The sequence below is a fragment of the Parasteatoda tepidariorum genome, chromosome 1, assembly GCF_982258835.1.
Source record: "Parasteatoda tepidariorum strain Cologne lab strain chromosome 1, Ptep-v5.0, whole genome shotgun sequence".
NCBI classification, from domain to species: domain Eukaryota; kingdom Metazoa; phylum Arthropoda; class Arachnida; order Araneae; family Theridiidae; genus Parasteatoda; species Parasteatoda tepidariorum.
Window position 1 is genome coordinate 71,411,249 of NC_141755.1, and position 19,508 is coordinate 71,430,756.

The window sequence follows — 19,508 nt, forward strand, 5'->3', positions numbered from 1 at the left end:
AAATCCTTGGGAATATTTTTTCTGTGTATAATAATACCGTTGTCTTAAAAGTGGCTGACGATTTCAATAAAAATAATTTATGAAAAGAAGAATGCATGGTTTACTGCTTTCTGCTTAGGAAACCATCTTTATAGTTCATTAGGTATAATTTATATTAACAGTTAACGCTGCTCACTGTTACTAGGAAAAACTATAAATAATAATCTTCTGTATGCCAGTTTAAAATATTTGCCTGGGCATACATTAATGTTGTCCTCAGAGTGCACTACGTTGTTGTTTCCTATGGTTACTATTTTAAAAACATTGCTTCCCAATTTTTTCTACTCAGCAGCGCCCTCTGTTGAGGAATTAGTTAAGTAACTTAGTAGAAGGGAGACTAAAAACCAGTTTCCTAAGCAGAATATAGCAAACCATGGGGACAACCGGAATGATAATAAAATTTTTTAATGAATTTATTATAAATTTAAGAACATCTCTGGGAACTCGTGTAAAAATATGTTAAGACAAAAATAATGAAATTCTTTTTAATTATAAATTGAAAGTGCTAGATCGATAGTAATCATCGTGTTCAATTTCGTGCCTATTAGAGCTACCGTTTGAACACCTAGACAGATGTTTTTCTTTTGTTATATAATATTTCCTCTTGCTATACAGTTGAAAAACAAATGACGGAAATTTTAAGCACTGTCACAAAGAAAGGAAAATTTCCATTATTAGCAGTAAATTTTATATATGATTCATATACACACAGACACCAATTATAATTAAAAATTTCATTGGTTTATTTTATGGACACGTTTACATCGTTTTGATAACTATTTATTTTTCAAATGACTTATTAATTTGTGTATGCATAATTTCGGGGCTTTTTATTTGCTATTTTATTAACTTATTTTTGTGTTAGTGATGGTGCAAATATGAATTAATTAAAATTTGAACAATATTTTCAGTAATTGGATCTTTCAAGTATCTACTGGAGTTCCATGTCTGATGACAAAATTCGTTTCAATTATTTCCTGACTTCTACAGAAAGAATTTATTTCTATCTTAGTGCTATTTATTGTCATACTAAGTTTTGACCACTTTCTGGCTGAATAGAGGGCTTAAATTTAAGCATCCTGCAATTGTTTTTTCTCTTACAAATTGACGATTGTCTTTTCAGCATTGCAAACCAAATTTATTGCCAATTGAATTTTCGACAACTCTCCCTAGTAGCACATTGGACTGAGAGTTCGCCTGTCAATGAGGTGACTTAGGTTCGAATTCCAGTGGTGGCTGTTTGATACGAATTCTGTTCCGGGATCACACCGATCACAGTGCTGACGTAAAATTTCTTTAGTGGTAGACTGATTATGGGTTAGAATCCCGTTACCATCGAGCTAACCGTTATAGAATTTCGTGGTTTTCCTCTCCATGTAACGCAAATACGGGTTAGTCCTCTACGAAGACAAATTTCTCCCAATATTTCACCCAGAAGTTCCTTTGTATTTTGGGTTGGATTCAAAATGATACGGATTCGGAGTTGAGCTGTTCTTGACGTAAAGCATGTCGACAAAGTTATGAAATGACACCTTTCCTACTTTTGTCAAAATCTTCAAAAATTGGCATTGTTGAAAGACAAAGAAGCATAATATTACTTCTAAAAAATTAAAAAATCATATATTTTTTTTCTCCATTGCTTTAAGTAGGATTAGCTCATCAACCCAATGACCATGCCCTTTAACATAAAATAAAAATAAAACAAGAATTAAATAAAAATAAAATAATATATTTTGATGTTATTATAGAGCATTGACCATAATTTTACTGTTTTTGACATAAAGCAACTCGACAAAGTTATAAAATGTAGCATTGAGACCTTTCTTACTTTTGTCAAAATATTCAAAAATTAGCATTGTTGAAAGACAGAGAAGCATAATATTACTTCTAAAAAATTAGAATATCATATTTTTTTCATCGCTCTGCATAGGATTAGCCCTTTAACCAATGAGCATGCCCTTTAACATTATACTAATTCCCCCCCCCCATTGTCATTATATTCCTTGTAAATTTACATACTTTATAATTAATTCATCAGTTAAGACTAAAGGTGATACTTTCCATAATACCACTCTTTTCTGTATCGTTTGATTTTTACGCCTCGAATATTTTCTAAAAGCTTTATCTTTTATAAAGCCTGCCAACTGCAAATTTCCCTTATTTATATCTAAGATAAATTGTTCACGCTCCTGTGCTGATAGTAATGAGACAATTTCGAATTCTTCATTTTTCTAACTTCTCATCCATAATCACATATCTTGCGGTATATGAACAAAAGCATTTTATCCGAGTAATTCATCATGTGACGTGAAAACGTTTTTTCATTGGTTACCCAGCCATGACGTAGTAAATGATATATTCTTGACAGAGAGGCATGGGAGGTAATATTGATGTAGACTGAAATTACAGACTAAGAAAAAAGGAATATTTAATTTTTTACTTTAATGAGACAGACGACGAATTTCGCTTTTTTAAGTAATTAGATTTTTGGACGCTAATTCGCTGAATTTGATGAAAATGGAGCTCAAATATAAGAATGTACAGTAAAAAATGGCGATGACATTTTTTTTAAACAATATTTGTCTTCGAAATTTTTCAAATAGTTTTTGAGATATTTGTAATCTTTCTAATAGGTAATTTTAATTAAGCTGAAAATAAAATGCTCAGAAATTATTTTTATTTCTACTGTTTAGTGAAATCATTCCTTTTTAGTTTTAAATTATGGATTATTTGGCTCTTAATGAACGAGTAAAAGGATTAAGGAGATTTATACGCCAAATAAAAAAAAATCGTTTTGTTTAAATGCTATACACTGTATAGCATTTAATAATATAGCACTGTATATTATACAGTACAAATTTAACACAACTCAGAAAGTGCTATACTTTTTAATGAAGATTTTCTTTTCTCACTTTTTGTACGTAATATGGTATAACACATGGTTATTCTTTAGATAAAAGAAAATCTCATCAAATAGCCTTTGATTTAATGATCACATTTTAAGGTACAGATAGGTAAGTGGTTAGTAGGTGTACAAATTTATTTGCATTTCTTAAAAAAAATGCAATTTTTATTGAGAAGATCTGACTAAGATTTAGACTGATCCTTTCGCTAAACACTGTAAATAATTTAGAATCAAATTGCATTAAGTACTGGTACTTTAAAATCCATTACATCATCTGTAAAATTCATTTTTACTGTAAATATGCCGCAATTTTTGAAGTACTATTTATTTAATTTGAGTAATTCAGTGATTTTACTGTAATTGTAACTGTAAAAATGACGGTATATCAGATTTTTTGTTCAGTAACAGGTTCCGATAAAGTTGAATTTTAAGGTTACAGTCATTTTCATCGTAATTTAATCGGGTAGTTTTTCGCAGTGAACAATTGGAAATATGTTTTCGAAATCTTCCGCATCCCATAGGAATTAAGGTTATGGATGGAAATGGATTTTATGGTTTCGGACACGGCTTTTAACCGTACTTTGACCTGGAATTTTTTTTACAGTGAACAATTGGAAATATGCTTTCGATATCATCAGTATCCCATAGTTGTGAGATCCAAAAGTCAAATGTGTCAAAATTTTTTTTTTGGAAAAATGTTAGTTTTTGTGTCTGTAATCTTATACTTAGGTATAAACATTTAATTAGCGTATTTCAATCGTAACTTTCTGACAACTGAGATTGCTTTTTAGTCCTGGCCATTATATAAGTTAGAGTGATTTTCAACTTTCAATTCTTTTGGGACGTTGAATTTAAAAATGCATTCCCAAAATTCGACAAATCATTGTAGTTTGAAAGATGGACAAGGAAAGTAAAGAAAGAGGAAAATTTCATTTTAAAAGTTTTAATATTTCCTCTTTAATCTACAGATTGGATTATCACGAATAGGACTTAATAGTCATTGTTCATTGTTCAAGGGCCTAACCTTAAGCATGATAATTAATTAGTGCAGAGGAAGATACTTTAAGTTTCGAAATTGAACACAAAAATTTTCTGTCTCTGAATAATCATACCTTTTGGTATCGACGGATTTGACTCTCAAAATCCTCTTTTCTAGCCGTAATACGGAAAATACGGTCCCAATCACTTTTTTCGTATTTCGCTCCATCTCCGCTTGGAACTAATGAAACTTTTTTTACAACTACACTGTAAAAAAATTTCTGATCAAATTACGGTAAAAAGTACTGGCACTTTGATTGCTGGAACTTTTCATCACTAAATATATTTTTACAGTAAAATCCACTTTTACAGTAAAATTCACTTTTATAGTAAAATCTATTTTTACCATAACAAAAAAATCTGAAATGTCGTTATTTTTACTGTAATATTTACTGTAAAATTGCAGAATCACTATATTTAAATAGATATCAGCTTTTTTGTTCAGTAAAATTTTGTTGTAAAAATGGATTTTACGATAAAAAGTACTGCCTCCTAAAGCACCATTTTTTACCGTAATCTGATCAGAAATTTTTACAGTGTATGTGGACATATTGGAAACTACACAAAATAGCCAAATTTCTATTACTACGGAAACGTTTCCTGTTGCAGGCAGCTGTATTTTTACTAGTAACTCTCATAAGAAATTTGCGCTAATTATGCAATTTTATCAATAATATGAATCAAAATACAATTACAAAAATATTGTACAATGTAGCTTAGAACATGTAAAACTAAAATAGTTTTATTAATTTCCCTACCTTCCACGATTCACATCGTACATTAACTTTTTTTTTTACTGATTCGTTGATGATAAAATCCATTAAAAATACAAAGAGATAGACGGAATTCTTCCACTTTGGCAAATCTAATTTTCTGTCTAAAAGGATTTACTCTTGTTGTACTTGATAAGAGTGCTCAACTCTTCTAATGATTCTCTTTTTCGATATTAAATCACATCACGTGCAGTTAGGATACTTTCTTTTCGAACGGAAGAAAAATAAACTGTCTATTTCTGTGTTTTCGCTCCTTTTTTTTCGAACTCAGTAATCAATATATTTGTGCGGCATGAATGAGTTTAATGAAAAATACTTTAAAGATAAAATTCATTAATCTTTTCGAACTTCGACTAGGAAGAGTTAAAAACAAGCAAAAAAGTGGAAACATTCTTCTTTATTTCCTTTTAAAATAAAGATTAATGTAGGAAATTGTGGTTAAAGTTTTTCAATTTTTAAGAAAAAATTTGGATTTGAATCGTATTACTTTTAAAATTGCTTTTCCTTTATTGAAAGAAAAGTTTTTTAGGTAATGTTTTATCATGTTTTAAGAGCTTTGCGTACCTTGAATGCATATTATTTTCTTAGTGAATGCATATTAAAAAGGCACACCATGATGATTCTTTAAATCGACTATTTCCTCTGTTTCTCTAAGTCTTTATTGATTTCTTTAGAAATGGATTTTTAAATTCACATTATAAAAATTTTACAGAATACGTAAATTGTAAATTAAAGTGCTTAGGGGAAAAAAGCTTTAAATGACATTTTCGAAATTTTGATGGAATAAGTAAATTATAAGTTGAAGCTTTTTGTGGAAAAAGGCTTTAAGTGACATTTTAGTGAACTTGAGACAGTAGATTTACTCAAAGACAGCTGTTTTATTGTGATTCACAAAAAGAAGTTTAAGTTAATTAATTATTAACATTATTAATTAACATTGACATATTGAATATTAATTAAATATTAACGTGATAATTTTTTTACACAAAAAAAAAACGTCAACAAATGATTTGACACTAAGAATTTTGTCCACTAAGGTCTGCTAAATTTAAAAACTTGAAAAATCAATTCAAATTTTTTAGTTAAATTAAAATTTAATAAGGTTCTTCTGACAGAAATATCATTTTTTTCCCAATAATATCATTTTTTCCCAATTTTGAAAATTTTTAAAATTACGTAACCTAATTATGTAAGTTGAATAGAATACGGCATATTGAAAACGAAAAGCTAGGTTTAGATAATTATAGCTCTATTTTACATTATTAAGCACAGTTTTTCGAATTATACTGCGATTAATAAATGTCAGTACATGGTTATGCGTTACTAGTTACTTATCTCATACAAAGTCATAAAATTTCACGATAACAATTGTTACACAAAACTCTAATACTCTTTGTGAGTTTTATAGCTTATTGAAAATAGGTGAATTTGTCTGCAAATTTCTGAAAATTTTGATACGAACACACAAGTGCACTGTAAAAAATTCCGGATCAAATTACGGTATAAAATACCGACACTTTTGATACATCATCCAATAAAAATCAATATTTTTATCGTAATTTTTGCAGCAATTATTTAATTAGAGTGATTCAGTGATTTTACGATAATTATTAGTGTCAAATTACGGTATATCAGATATTTTGTATGGTAACATGTTCCTATAAAAATAGATTTTACAGCAAAAAGTAACATCACCTTGAGTGCTGGTACTTTTTACCGTAATTTGATCCGGAATTTCTTACAGTGTATAAAACAATGAAAATTCATGAAAACACATGATACATAAAACCCTTATACTCTTGGTGGTGTTCCAAAATATATTGAAAACAGTAGAATCTGTCTGGAAATACTTTTACCCCCCAACGATCAGTTAATTTTCACGAAAACTGTCATAAAAGTGCCAATTTTTTTATTAGTGCTCTTTGATTAGTGCTGACATCTAGTTTAAAATAAACTAACAACAATTACCTTAAAAATATCCAGGTACTGACATCTGGTGAGTAAAAGAAGAAATAAAATGCTTTCCGGGCAAAAGAATTGAATAAGTTTTAGTCTTATTGGCGCGCTACTACTGAATACTCCAGCCGGGAAATATCACGGGAGCGAGAAATAAAGGTCGAAACCTCACCCCGTCATTTTCACGGGAGCGAGAAGGAAGGTAACAACTAACAAGAAAACAGAAGTATTAAAAAATTGCTATCGCCAATGCCAATTCTAAGAGATTAGTTGTAACGTTATTTCATAAGAATCATGACTTATTAAACATTTTTTTAAAATTTATCTGTTACAAAATAACTGTTAGTTAATATAACAGCAATTTATTTTAGTGGACTTTAATAAAATTGAAATTACTCACTGTGGGTATGGAAGAAGCATCTACTGGATTGTTCGAAATATTTCTGTCTTCTGAACTGCCTGGTTTCTGCTCTGGGAAGGGCGACAAGTGTTGGTATCTTTGGGGTGATGATATTTTCGGCCTGCCTTCGTCGCTGGTCATTTGATAATTAAGCCTTCTGGTCCGGGTCCTTTCAGAGAGTGCTCTTTGAAGCATGGATGTCTTCTTTTTCTTCTTCTCTCTGAAAGGTTCGGGATATTCTGTCGCGATGGGAGTTTCATCTTCCTCTGTGCAAATGGATAGATTATGCCAATAACCCTAAAAAAATACGCCAAACTGTTAAAATTTTATCCACTGGTTTTTGTTTGTATCGAGATTCTTCCCAAAATCAAGGAATTTCTAGGAATATCATGGAATTTCATTTCATTAGAACATTTATTTTTATTTCATTTATTTTATATTTACATCATTTATTTTAATTTATTTTCATTTCATTAGCTGAAATTGGAAATATTTAGTCTGCATTTAAGAATACTTATTTATATTTTAATTTTTACGGCATAAATATCATGCGAGATTATTAAATGGGATTATTAAATAATTTAAAACCTACGAAATTGTTTTCTTTCCCTTTCGGATGAAATATTTAATTATTTCTTGCTCAATATGTGTTTTTTTTAATAATCTATAAAACCCAAATTAAATGCTTTTGAAACTTAAAATGCCATACATTTTGTTTAAAAAATTAATAGGAAGGTTATAACTTTGTAGCAGAGCATTTAATAATTTTTTCACACTTTAATTTTTCTCGTTTTACGCATAAATTTAGAAGTGAATTAATTAGTACAATCTAACTGCTTTCTTTTTAAAAAATAATTCAAAGCTTTCTTTAATTGACATAAAATGCTAGACAAAGTCGTGATTTTATAATGTTGCAGGATTACTAGACAACGTATGGGTACATATAAAAACAATTTAATTTTCGCTATGGGTAGTGAAATTCCTACTAACAAAATACTTACTTTCATTTTCGTTAAGCTAACTTAAGTATAAGTAATTTAAGTACAAGTAAAAATAGTATAGTTTTCCTTGTACTTTAATTTTAAATTTAGTAATTTCGCAACCCGTTTATTCTATTATGGCTAGCATAGAGCGTAAACAATAAAAGTACAGTTAAAAAATAACTACTATTAAATACACCTTGTTGCATTTAAACGTCCCACGGTGGACTAATTGTAAGGACACGTTTCCTAGTAAAACACCGATGACAAGCATCGCTGACAGCGGTCAGTAAGTGGGTGAGTGACCACTTTGTTCAGCCTGCGTAGACACCATAGTAAGCGGTATTGGTCCTCGTTAAACTATTTTACCATAAAGTACTCGACTTAACACTCAGGTCGTCGGACTACCAAAGCGGAGAAACCATCCCCTCTGCAGAGGATCAAAATTGTGATGGCTTGTCCTTAGACCATTCTCAGAGATGATTCTCTGCATTATTATGCATCTCTAGTGTGGGTAAATTAAGTACTACTGCTACTACTTACGTTAAATGTTTCTAAATTAACTTGTATTTTTCTTTTTTAGCACATTCAAGGTCTTAAATATTTTTTTTTAAAGTCGTGGTTCTGTCAAAAGAAGCTTGATCGTTTAGAATTCCGTCGATGAAAAAAAATTAAGAACCGCTACTCTACAGAGTAAGGGAAGAATCTACGTACGGGAGTGTGCATTATGCTGCATGAGAGTCAGAAATCTTAAATATTTTTTTTAAAGTCGTGGTTCTGTCAAAAGAAGCTTGATCGTTTAGAGTTCCGTCGATGGAAAAAATTAGGAGCAGCTATTATATCGAGTAAGGGAAGAATCAACGTACGGGAGTGTGCATTATGCTACATGGGAGTCAGAAATCTTAAATATTTTTTTTTAAAGTTGTGGTTCTGTCAAAAGAAGCTTAATCGTTTAGAGTTCCGTCGATGAAAAAAATTAGGAACCGCTACTCTACGAGTAAGGGAAGAATCTACGTACGGGAGTGTGCATTATGCTACATGGCAGTCAGAAATCTTAAATATTTTTCTTAAAGTCGTGGTTCTGTCAAAAGAAGCTTGATCGTTTAGAGTTCCTTCGATGAAAAAAATCAGGAATCGCTACTCTACCGAGTAAGGGAAGAATCTACGTACGGGAGTGTGCATTATGCTACATGGGAGTCAGAAATTTTAAATATTTTCTTTTAAAGTCGTGGTTCTGTCGAAAGAAGCTTGATCGTTTAGAGTTCCGTCGATGGAAAAAATTAGGAGCAGCTACTATACCGAGTAAGGGAAGAATCAACGTACGGGAGTGTGCATGATGCTACATGGGAGTCAGAAATCTTAATTATTTTTTTTTAAAGTCGTGGTTCTGTCAAAAGAAGCTTGATCGTTTAGAGTTCCGTCGATGAAAAAAATTAGGAACCGCTACTCTACCGAGTAAGGGAAGAATCTACGTACGGGAGTGTGCATTATGCTACATGGGAGTCAGAAATCTTTATATGAGTTAGGAGATAGATGTCGAGTATACGTTAATAAATTATACCGTAATATTTTCCGACAATTACTTCGTTAATTGTATTTGCAATTTTTACTCACAAAGTGCACGTACTTTTATTTGGTACTTATTTCAAGAACTGTATTATTTATTTAAAAATCGTTACACCAGTTTGATAATATTATTTGTTGATATTTATAGTTGGTAGTTTTTAGAAGAAATTTCTCATACATGAATCTAGTTATAATGTAGGCACAAGAATATATATGTTTTATAAATATGTTTTGAGAAGGATTTGAAAGATGTTTATTAAGTTTACGAGACACTTTTGTATAAAGGGCTCATTGGGTTCCAAAAATATTTCAAACTGGGAGCAATAGTAAAATAAATAGAACTATTTTGACATATCTGTAAATCATCACAATAGCTTTATAACTGTTAGGAAATCTCGAAGCACAATTTTTAAAAGTTCTATATTGTTAGTAATTTCTAGAAAATGCGCAGCACATATATTACGATAGTGACAAGAGCTCCGAAACTTGAAATATATTATTGTTTTAAGCAGAGAATTGTAGTAAATAATAAAAACTTAACTTTATATTTATAACCGTCATTGAACAACCGACTCCGTAATGTTCAACTGCGTAGCCTTGTAATTTTGAAACCAACCCAGAAGATAAAGAAACTTCTGGATCAAGTATTAGGAGAAATTTGCCTTCATGGAGAACTTTTTGATGAAACTAACCAGCGCTGCATAGAGAGGTAGACCGATTGAAGCTCCCACGGTTAGCCTGACAGCAAGGTGACTCTAACCCAGGATCCGTCTGCCACTGAGGATATTTCATGCCAGAACTGTGGTCGGTGCATATCGGATGAAGAATTCGCATAGACCAGCTATTGCTGGGATTCAAACCCGGTTCACCTCATTGGAAGGCGAACGCTCTATCCCCTGAGCCATCATGTCTCTAAATTATATATAGATACATGTAAAACAAAATTTTTAAAATTTTTTTGTAAAGTTCTGAATATATTTTCAATATAGAATGTAAGTAAACATTTTTAACGCCTAACAATTTTTGGTTGTTTCAAAACTTTACTCCTTTACTTTCAAATCAACCTAACTCTAAAAAACAAGAAGACATTACCTCCATAAAACTAGCAAAGAATCTTAAAGCGAACAACTAGGCAAAGGAATCAATCTGCCCACCTTTAAGAATTAAGGGATTCTTTTTGCCGTTAGCCGCTCTCTACATCTAGAATAGATTGGTGTATAATGGTCGTTAAGGAACGTACAGCTCTCCCACATCATTGGTCCAAAGAGACTAGAAACCGAAAGTGTTTGTTGGATAAATATGTGCAGTTGAAGTAATGATCCGCACGTTATTGGTGGCAATAACATACGTTTTGTAGCCCAGCTGCCGTTTATTAAAGGAAAATGGCCTGTTAAAAGATTCGATGCTTTATTCTGTCAAACTGAATTCGGGATTCTAAGCATTTACTAAAGATAGAAGAGGTAATAAAGGGTTGCATGTAATGTCTTTTATATTGTTCTTTGAAGTTTTCCTTTCTTAATGGTAGAGTTTAAATTAACTACCCTATTACCAGTGTTAACCAAAAAATATTTGGCATCGTAATTTCACTCTTCTATAAAATTTCAAAGAGAAAAACAGACATAACTATTTATGGGCCCAAATTTCATAATTAATTAATTATATTACAAACACACATTTATTTTCGTATAAATTTTAAAAAATTAAAATAAAAAATGTTACTGCTTCAGGCATTCTCATTGGAGAGAAATCCACATGATATGATTACTAATTTGATTTTCATAATTATGTAAACTTTTCAATGCCAATTGAAATTTACGTTGTACAGTCAGCAAAAAAAAAAAAAAAAAAAAAAAAAAAAAAAAAAACGGACCACCCTGAATAATTTTTGATTTCATGATCGGATATTCACGTTCTAGAAGTCGAAGGTTTGACCTCAAATATGCTCACTAATTAGTGCAGACGATAACTTAAATTACGAAATTAAGCACAAAAACGTATTTTCTCTGAATACACATACCGTTTTTTAGACGGATTTGGATTTCAGACCTCAAAATATAAGGGATAGCCGCAATCTGGGAAATATGGTTCTCATAGTTTGATCAGGAGAGCGATTCAAGGTTTGGGCCACTTAATGCTAATTTTATATTTTTTGGGTATGTTGACATGCATCGAGAACTTTTCAAGCAAATTGAAAACTTTTTGCACGCAATTATAAAATTCGCTTATCCAAAAATATTTCAATTCAAAAAATAACGTTTAGCAAATATTTATCATTTTCTTTACTAATAGTTGAAAAAAATATTCTGATTTGTAAGGTATGCAATTTTTACATCATTTTAAAGAATATGATTTTACAAGACAAAATACAAAGTTTGAGCAATATTGGTAGAATCTTTTCTGAGCAATCGGATATTAAATAAGCGACTTTCTTAAAATTTCAATTTCGCAGGAACTATTCGGCCGATTTCGCTCAAACTTTGTATTTTGCCATGTACAATTATATTCTTAAAAATGACGTAAAACATTATGTACATTAAAACAATTCAAAATTCTTTCGATTTAGAAATCTGAATCCATCATAAAAAAGTATGCTCAATCAGAGGAAGTTCGTTTTCGTGTTTTATGTCGTAACTTAAAATATCGGCTGCTCTAGTTTATTTGAGGTTGCCTCCTCGGAGCAGTAAAATTGAGATCTATAACGTGATAACCCGATCATTAGATCAAAATATACACAGGTTGTGATGTGTTTTTTTTTTTTTTTTTTGCACACTGTACATTTGAATTGGCGTTGTAAACCATTTTACATTGTACAGAGAAACATTATCATATCTGGACTGTATATCATTTGCAAAATTGAGAACATTATACTAGCACGAATATTATGCCAGACTGTGTATTATTATGCCGGAAAGACTTCTTCAAGCGAATTTAAGGCAGAGGGTGCGTTTCTTGTTTTTCAATGGCGCCATATATGGCCAAGAATACGATTTCAGTCACGCACGTCACAACCCGTTTTACATAGTGGACCCATTCATACATTCACAGACACTCAGATATGATCTGAGACAGAGAACGATCAATTAAAAATTCAGTACGAGGGTTGCTATTTATATTTCTGGCCTTGGCAGCAGTAAGTGTTGCTAGGCCCATTATTGTAAACACGCATTTCGAGCGGTGTTCATTTTGGTAAACACGTATTTCGAGGGTCCATATTCAGAAAACTTGCATTTCTAGCTATGTTCATTTTCGTAAACGTGCATTTTCAGTTGTGTCCATTTTCGTAAGCACGCGTTTCGAGCGGTGTCCATTTTCGTAAACACGTACTTCAAGCAGTGTCCGTTATCAGAAAACATGCATTTCTTGCTGCGTTAATTTTCATAAGCGCGCATTGTGAGCTTGCGTTCAGTTTCTAAAACACACATTTTGATTAATCTGCTTTCATTTTTATAAACACACATCTTGAGCTGCGATCCAGATTTTAAAAAACTCAACGACTATAAAAAAAAAGGTATTAGAGTGCGACAAAAGTAGCATTTTGAATAAGAAAAGCGTAATTTTGAATATTAATTGATGCAATTAGGTTTGTCCTCTAAAATTCGGTAAAATGGACACACTTTAATATTAGTGAAAGAGGACGACATTACGAACATTTATTTTAAGAGTAACAGCTCTCATTTCATCTGAACTCTATGATACTTAACTTTCATTCAAATTCTAAAACTGTTGCTTTTACGAAACGTTGAATTTTGATATGCGCATTTTTTAACTCCCAGAAATACTTATACTCTGTTGAGTTAGGAAAAGACCATTGAGGTATAGGATTTAAGTACCATCAGCGACTGAATGTAGTTCCGTTTTATTTAGTAATCAAATTATATAAATATGCTTTCAAAACAATTTAAAAAAATTTTAAAGTTAAACACGTCAGACAAAAATTTAATTCGTGCTATCTTCTACGATATATAACGTAGAATTATTAAAAAAAGGTTATAGTTTCGAAGTCTACTCTAATACTAGACTTTTTGACTTATTTCGATAAATAAGGAGAACCTTCTTTCTTGAGAAAAAAACAACTGTACGACGTTGCAAGAGCATAAGGAAGACTGTGCAACGTTTTTATCTGATTTGGCGATGTTGGTATACGTTCGCGCTGGTTGCTTGGCATCCATTTGGCGTATACTTAGATGTAAACAGGCTCTCTCCCTAGAGATAATGGCTTTTTCTTAACTTGCAACAGAGTATAGTTATCTATTAGAAAGAAAATAACTTACTTCTTTAAATTTTTCTGATAGATACGAACTTGACTGCTCCTCTCGATAGGTAGTTTGAGGTAGGGAGGGTGTTGTTAATGATGAAAGGGTTGGAAATTGCACAGATGGAGGTGTGGTCGTCGAACTTTGCTTTTCTTTCTGTTCAGCATTTTTTGCCAGCATGAAAAAACTATCTCGTCTTGTAAACCTGAAAAAAAAGTAGTAATTAAAATAAGAAAAGGATCGATTAAATATTTTAATAAAAGTTTCTTTTTTTCATTTTTTAAGAATTCATAGTATGTAAAATAATGTTTATAATATAAAAAGCTTCAAAATTAAAAAAACTAAAACAACTTTAAAGTTTCAAAAATCTTAAATGAATTAACGAAAAAAAATTTGTTTAATCAGTAAGTAATATACCAACTGCATTGACAAACAAAAATAAAAAATGTATTTGTTTGCTAAACAAACAGCATCGAAAATAATTATAAAAAAAATATTTAAAAATAGTTGTAAAAAAGGTATTTCGAACAAGAAACTATTGGTTTATATACTAATGCTTTTTTAGGCCAGTCTATGAATAAATTAAAAATATTAAGAAATATATTGTGATTGCAAAACTAGCTGTAAAAATATATTATTCATAAATTTTCGTCATAAATCATTTGTTGAATGACTCATTTGCGTTGAGAGAGTTAAAAAAAGTAGGATGTTGTTTTGTGAAGTGTAGAAATAATCTCTTTATATTAAAAAATCCTTTTACAGAGTTGAAATTTGACATGCTGAAAAGGCCATGTTGTTTATATCCATGGCCATGAAAGGATCATGTTGTTATCTAATTTGTTCTTAATTTATTGAAAGCTTCAGTTTTTTTTTTTTTGCAAATTTCTCTTGTCACTTTTTTTTGTTGCCTTATGTTAAATATCAGAAAAATCTATAAGACTTAGAAATTTAAAATTATGGTGTGTAGAAAAATGTACAAGAAATATGATTTTATCTATATATATATATATATATATATATATATGTATCGAAAAAAATAAGGTTTGATTTTTATCAATTGTTAAGCTTGAAGTAAAAAAAACCCATGTTAACCAATCTATTTTCATCCGCATATAACTGCAGAGTTGAAATTGGACGTTACGAATAGAATATTTTCAATTACGCACTTAACGTAAGTTTTTTTCCTTCTCGAAATTCCAGCTTTTTTTTAAGGTTATTGCAATTTTAAGTACTTTTTCGTTATTTTTTCATTTTTTTATTTAACGTTATTAGTATTAATGATTATTATTATTAACATATTATTATTAATGATTATTTATCCAATGCTGTCGAGAAACTTATCTAGTTTATAAAAAAATATTGAATATATACGCACTCTATTTGTGAGAATAATAAATAATTATCTTTAAGTACGCAATAGTTCTTTTGTTTTTAAATTACAACAAAAATTTGTGCTATCATAAATGCAAACATTTAGTTTGCATAAAACCTCATAGCTGAAAAACACTATCCTCAATTGCAGTTAAATAGAAATCTAGAGTCATTTTTCCATTGAGAAAAGATGGAAAATGCCATTCCTTCAAACGGAAATATATTGCTTAATTTACCAAATGTTGCCACTGATAAGACACTTAAGATAAATTAGTCATAATATATGGATACAAAATTATATAAAGGATGCATTAAGCATGAAAGATTTATTTTTTTAATTCAAAAACTTGCTAATTTCTACCAAAAAGTTTTCTTCTTTCCAATAACCGTTTTTTCAGTTTAAATCAAAATTTCACGAAATTGGAAAACTAATCTCAACGCTTCATTCTAATTAGAAAAAAAAATTGTTTTTTTTTTTAATGAAATCTCTGTTATGCATTGATACTCAAAAATGTCAGCGAAACAAAAAACTTTATTGAGTTTATTGTAAAGTTGCAATCAGAACAAATGAAAACCAAGGGGGAAAATGGTTTTAAGTCCATGAAAGCTGACCTGAGAATAAAAAAACGAATTTGCACGCGAACAAGAAGTGTTTTTCTACAGCCACTATGTAATAAAAAATCTATTGAAGGAGAGGTGATTTACCTATTAGTATACCAAAACTTAGTAGTCTTCAAAACGCAATGGAAAACGACACAATAATAATTTTTGTGAAAAAAATTAACGTAAACTATTTTCCCTCCCTTGACCTTCAATTGTGTTTACAGGGCTCTACAAGTGTATGAATTTTACGAAAAACCGGACTTCGGACTACATCTACGAGTAGACCAAAGAACTTCTGAGGTACTTGGTGCTTTTATTTACGTCACACTAGAGTTGCACAATGGGCTGTTGGCGACGGGCTGGAGAACATTTTTGAGGATGATCCGGAGACAATGTATATATATTGGGAGTACAAATTAGTTCGGTCCGTTTTCAAAAGATGGCTCTGGCTGTTATGAATGTTTCATAGTGGCTGCTGGTTTCGGTGGTTTCAGAGAGGTTAGACATCCGTAAATAATATTCAGTTTATATAGCTTTGAGTTTCAAACAAAAACCCTGTTTTTTACTTCGTTGAATATGTCAAATTTTGTGCTAACTAATAAGCATTTGTGGGAGGTTTTATGTTTCTGCTTTAATTGCAAGAAAAGTGCAGTTGAAGAGCATCGAATGCTTTTAGAAGTTTATGGTGACAATGCTGCGACTGATAAATCATGTAGGGAATGGTTTCGATGTTTCAAGAATGTATGGGCTATAATGTATAGGCTAGAATCGGTATAGGCTACAATTGATCCGCTTGAGCCGTGCATTACGAGAAAAAGGGCCGGAATACGAGCAAAGATACGACAAAGTTATTCTTCTGCTGCATGATAACGATTTGCCTCATGTCGCAAAAGTCGTAAAAATCATTTGGAAACGCTCAAGTGGGATATTTTACCACATCCGTGGTATTTACCGGACATTGCTCTTTCTGATTACTGGTTGTTCCGATGGATGCAGCACGATTTGGTAGGTCAACGGTTCACTTCTTTCGCAGATATTGAAAATTGACGCCTAACTTGGATCGCCTCAAAAGACGGGACATTTTTTCGAGATGTAATTCGAAAATTGCCTGAGAAGTGGGAAAAGTAGTAGCCAGCGATGGACAATACTTTGATTAATCTGTTCATTCATTTTTATCTGAAATAAATGCATTTTCGACCACAAGAATAACGGACAGAACAAATTTGGACTTCTAATACGTCACACCCTGTTTTACAGGGAGGACACATTCACACATCATCCACCCACATATCGCAATTTTGACCTGGACAGCAAGATCAATCTCTGATCTAGTACCCAGAGGTATTGATTTGTTATGGTAACTTGGGAAATTTTGTAACTGTGGCAGATTTAGTGTGCATCTGTAACCATTTTGTTCACGGGCTGGGTCTTCGACTGGCTGGGATCAAACTCGCGACCTTTCGGACATAGGCCTAATTCCCTACCATCTAGGCTGTGACAGGCTGAGGAATAGCAAAGAATTGGTCTTCGCAGAGCCATACCTGCCAACTTTTACGCATTTGGCGTAAAATTTTATTTTTACATTTAAAGTGGTAGTAAATATATACTATTTTTTCTTTTATAAACTTGATTTTTAAATCATTTTGATCACCACTATTTTTAAAATACTTACGCATATATATATAAGTATGCGTTTCTTTCAACTATTTCAGCTCAAGTTTTTTCAATTACAACGTATTTCGTTGCTTAAAATTGAAATTTTAATTCCGTTTTAATACAACTGGGAAAAATCATAATTGAAGGAATTAAAAGTTGGCAGGTATGGCAGAGCTCTCAAAATTAGAAAAATTCTAAACAAAATTCTAGGGTATCTCTCTCATAACTAAGACATAAGACTCAAGTGTATCTCTTTCATAACTAACATATAAAACTTCTGTGTATCTCTTGTATACGGACGTCTGGTGGAATATTTAATTAATATTTCTTTTGCAACAGGTTTTAAATTTTTTAAATGCAAACTCACTTTTGAGGCAATGCAAAAGTAATTTTAGTTGACGTCTTTATGAATGAGAAAGATTGTTCGTAAGATTTTAGACCTTTAAACGAAAAGTATTATATACTAAGGGCTATGAACTGTTGCATCTTAATTATAATAAACTCTCAACTCAAACAAGCTTGACTCTATTATTCAAACTCAAAGACGTTCTTTAAAAGTATGCTAGTTAGTAGTAGTTTGAAAGTTAAGAAAATTATACAGAAAATGTACATAAAGGCACATTCGTGGTTTAAAAATATTTTCGGTTGTTTAAAAAGAAATGGAATTTCGAATTTATTTTAGGGCGAATTTTTATTTGTTGAGCTACAATGTTTTAAATTCTATTTAATATATACTAAGTAAATTGACGCTGCCTATTGCTTTAAAAGTGAAAAAATACCCACGAAAATGGGACATACAAATTTTTTTCTTTTAAGGTGTCATTTTTGATCTACGTTACAACTTGACCAGCGTGTAGTACTTTACATTAAAATTAGGTAAGTACAACCCGAAAGCAAGAACAATATGTTGGGTTGCCGGTTAAGTTTCATCCGTTTTTTTTTAAAACTTTATTTTTAAATTTTAATATTGCGCAAGCATTATGGTTCAGATCATTCACAGAGGAGGTTTTATTCTACCCGAATCTCTGTTTTTTTAAAGTTTATTTATGTTAATTTTCATATCATTAAAATAGAATGTCAGTTTGAGAAATATAGCCATTTTCGACACATTCTTATTTTAGCTTATAATCTAGGTTTTAAGTTCATAATAACCACTTGTGATTGCTTTGCTAAGTTTAAGAAGGAAAATTTTAACTTCATAGATGCACTTCGTTTTGGTCATACATCATTTCATACATAATTTTGAGTAATCGGAAATCAATTAGATAATATTTTGCACGAAAATTTGAGTCAAACATCAAGGAAAATGGCAGAAAAAATAGAATATTCCCAAAGTTTGAGTTTTTAAAAAAGTTAAAAAAAAAACCCCTACGGAAACTTAGTAACAACTCAGCATATAAAAAGTGGGAACTGCAGAACACCCTATTATTAAAAAGGCAACTCTTCACATTGCAGTGAGTTACAGCAACTTATTTATCACTAAAATTAATACTAATAATACATTTAGGGGATTTCGCCTTCCAATGAGGTGAACCGGGGTTCGATCCCGGCGATGGCTGGTCGATACGAATTCCGCATCCGGCTTGCACCGACCACAGTGCTGAAGTGAAATTTTTTCAGTGGTAGACGGATCATGGAGGCTAACCATGGGCGGTCTTCGTTTTCTTCCTTTCCATGTAACGCAAATGCGGGTTAGTTCCATCAAAAAGTCCACTACGAAGGCAAATTTCTCCCAATACTTGATCCAGGAGTTTCCTTGTCTTCTGGATTGGGTTTAAAATTACAAAGCTACGAAGTTTAGCATTAGTTGTCATAAAGAAAATAAAGGATAATGAACATCACGCACTGGGTATTTCCCTTGACATCAAAAGTGCCTTTGATAGCGTCCTATGGAACAAAATTATAGAAGAATTGAATTCCTGTCACTGCTCCTATGACTTAGTTAAGTTGATTTCAGGTTTTTTGGAC

General features: G+C 31.3%; 1 protein-coding gene across 1 annotated transcript in view; it reads right to left on the bottom strand.

The window, feature by feature from the left end:
* The window catches only part of LOC107437838 (uncharacterized), a 341,669-nt gene that overhangs the window by 196,076 nt on the left and 126,085 nt on the right, over positions 1-19,508 (bottom strand). Inside the window, exons 3-4 of the mRNA XM_016049967.4 lie at positions 13,929-14,115; positions 7,112-7,408 (exon numbers count right to left, since the gene is read on the bottom strand). Of these exons, the coding sequence (XP_015905453.2) occupies positions 7,112-7,408; positions 13,929-14,115 (484 nt within the window). The remainder of the gene's footprint in view (positions 1-7,111; positions 7,409-13,928; positions 14,116-19,508) is intronic.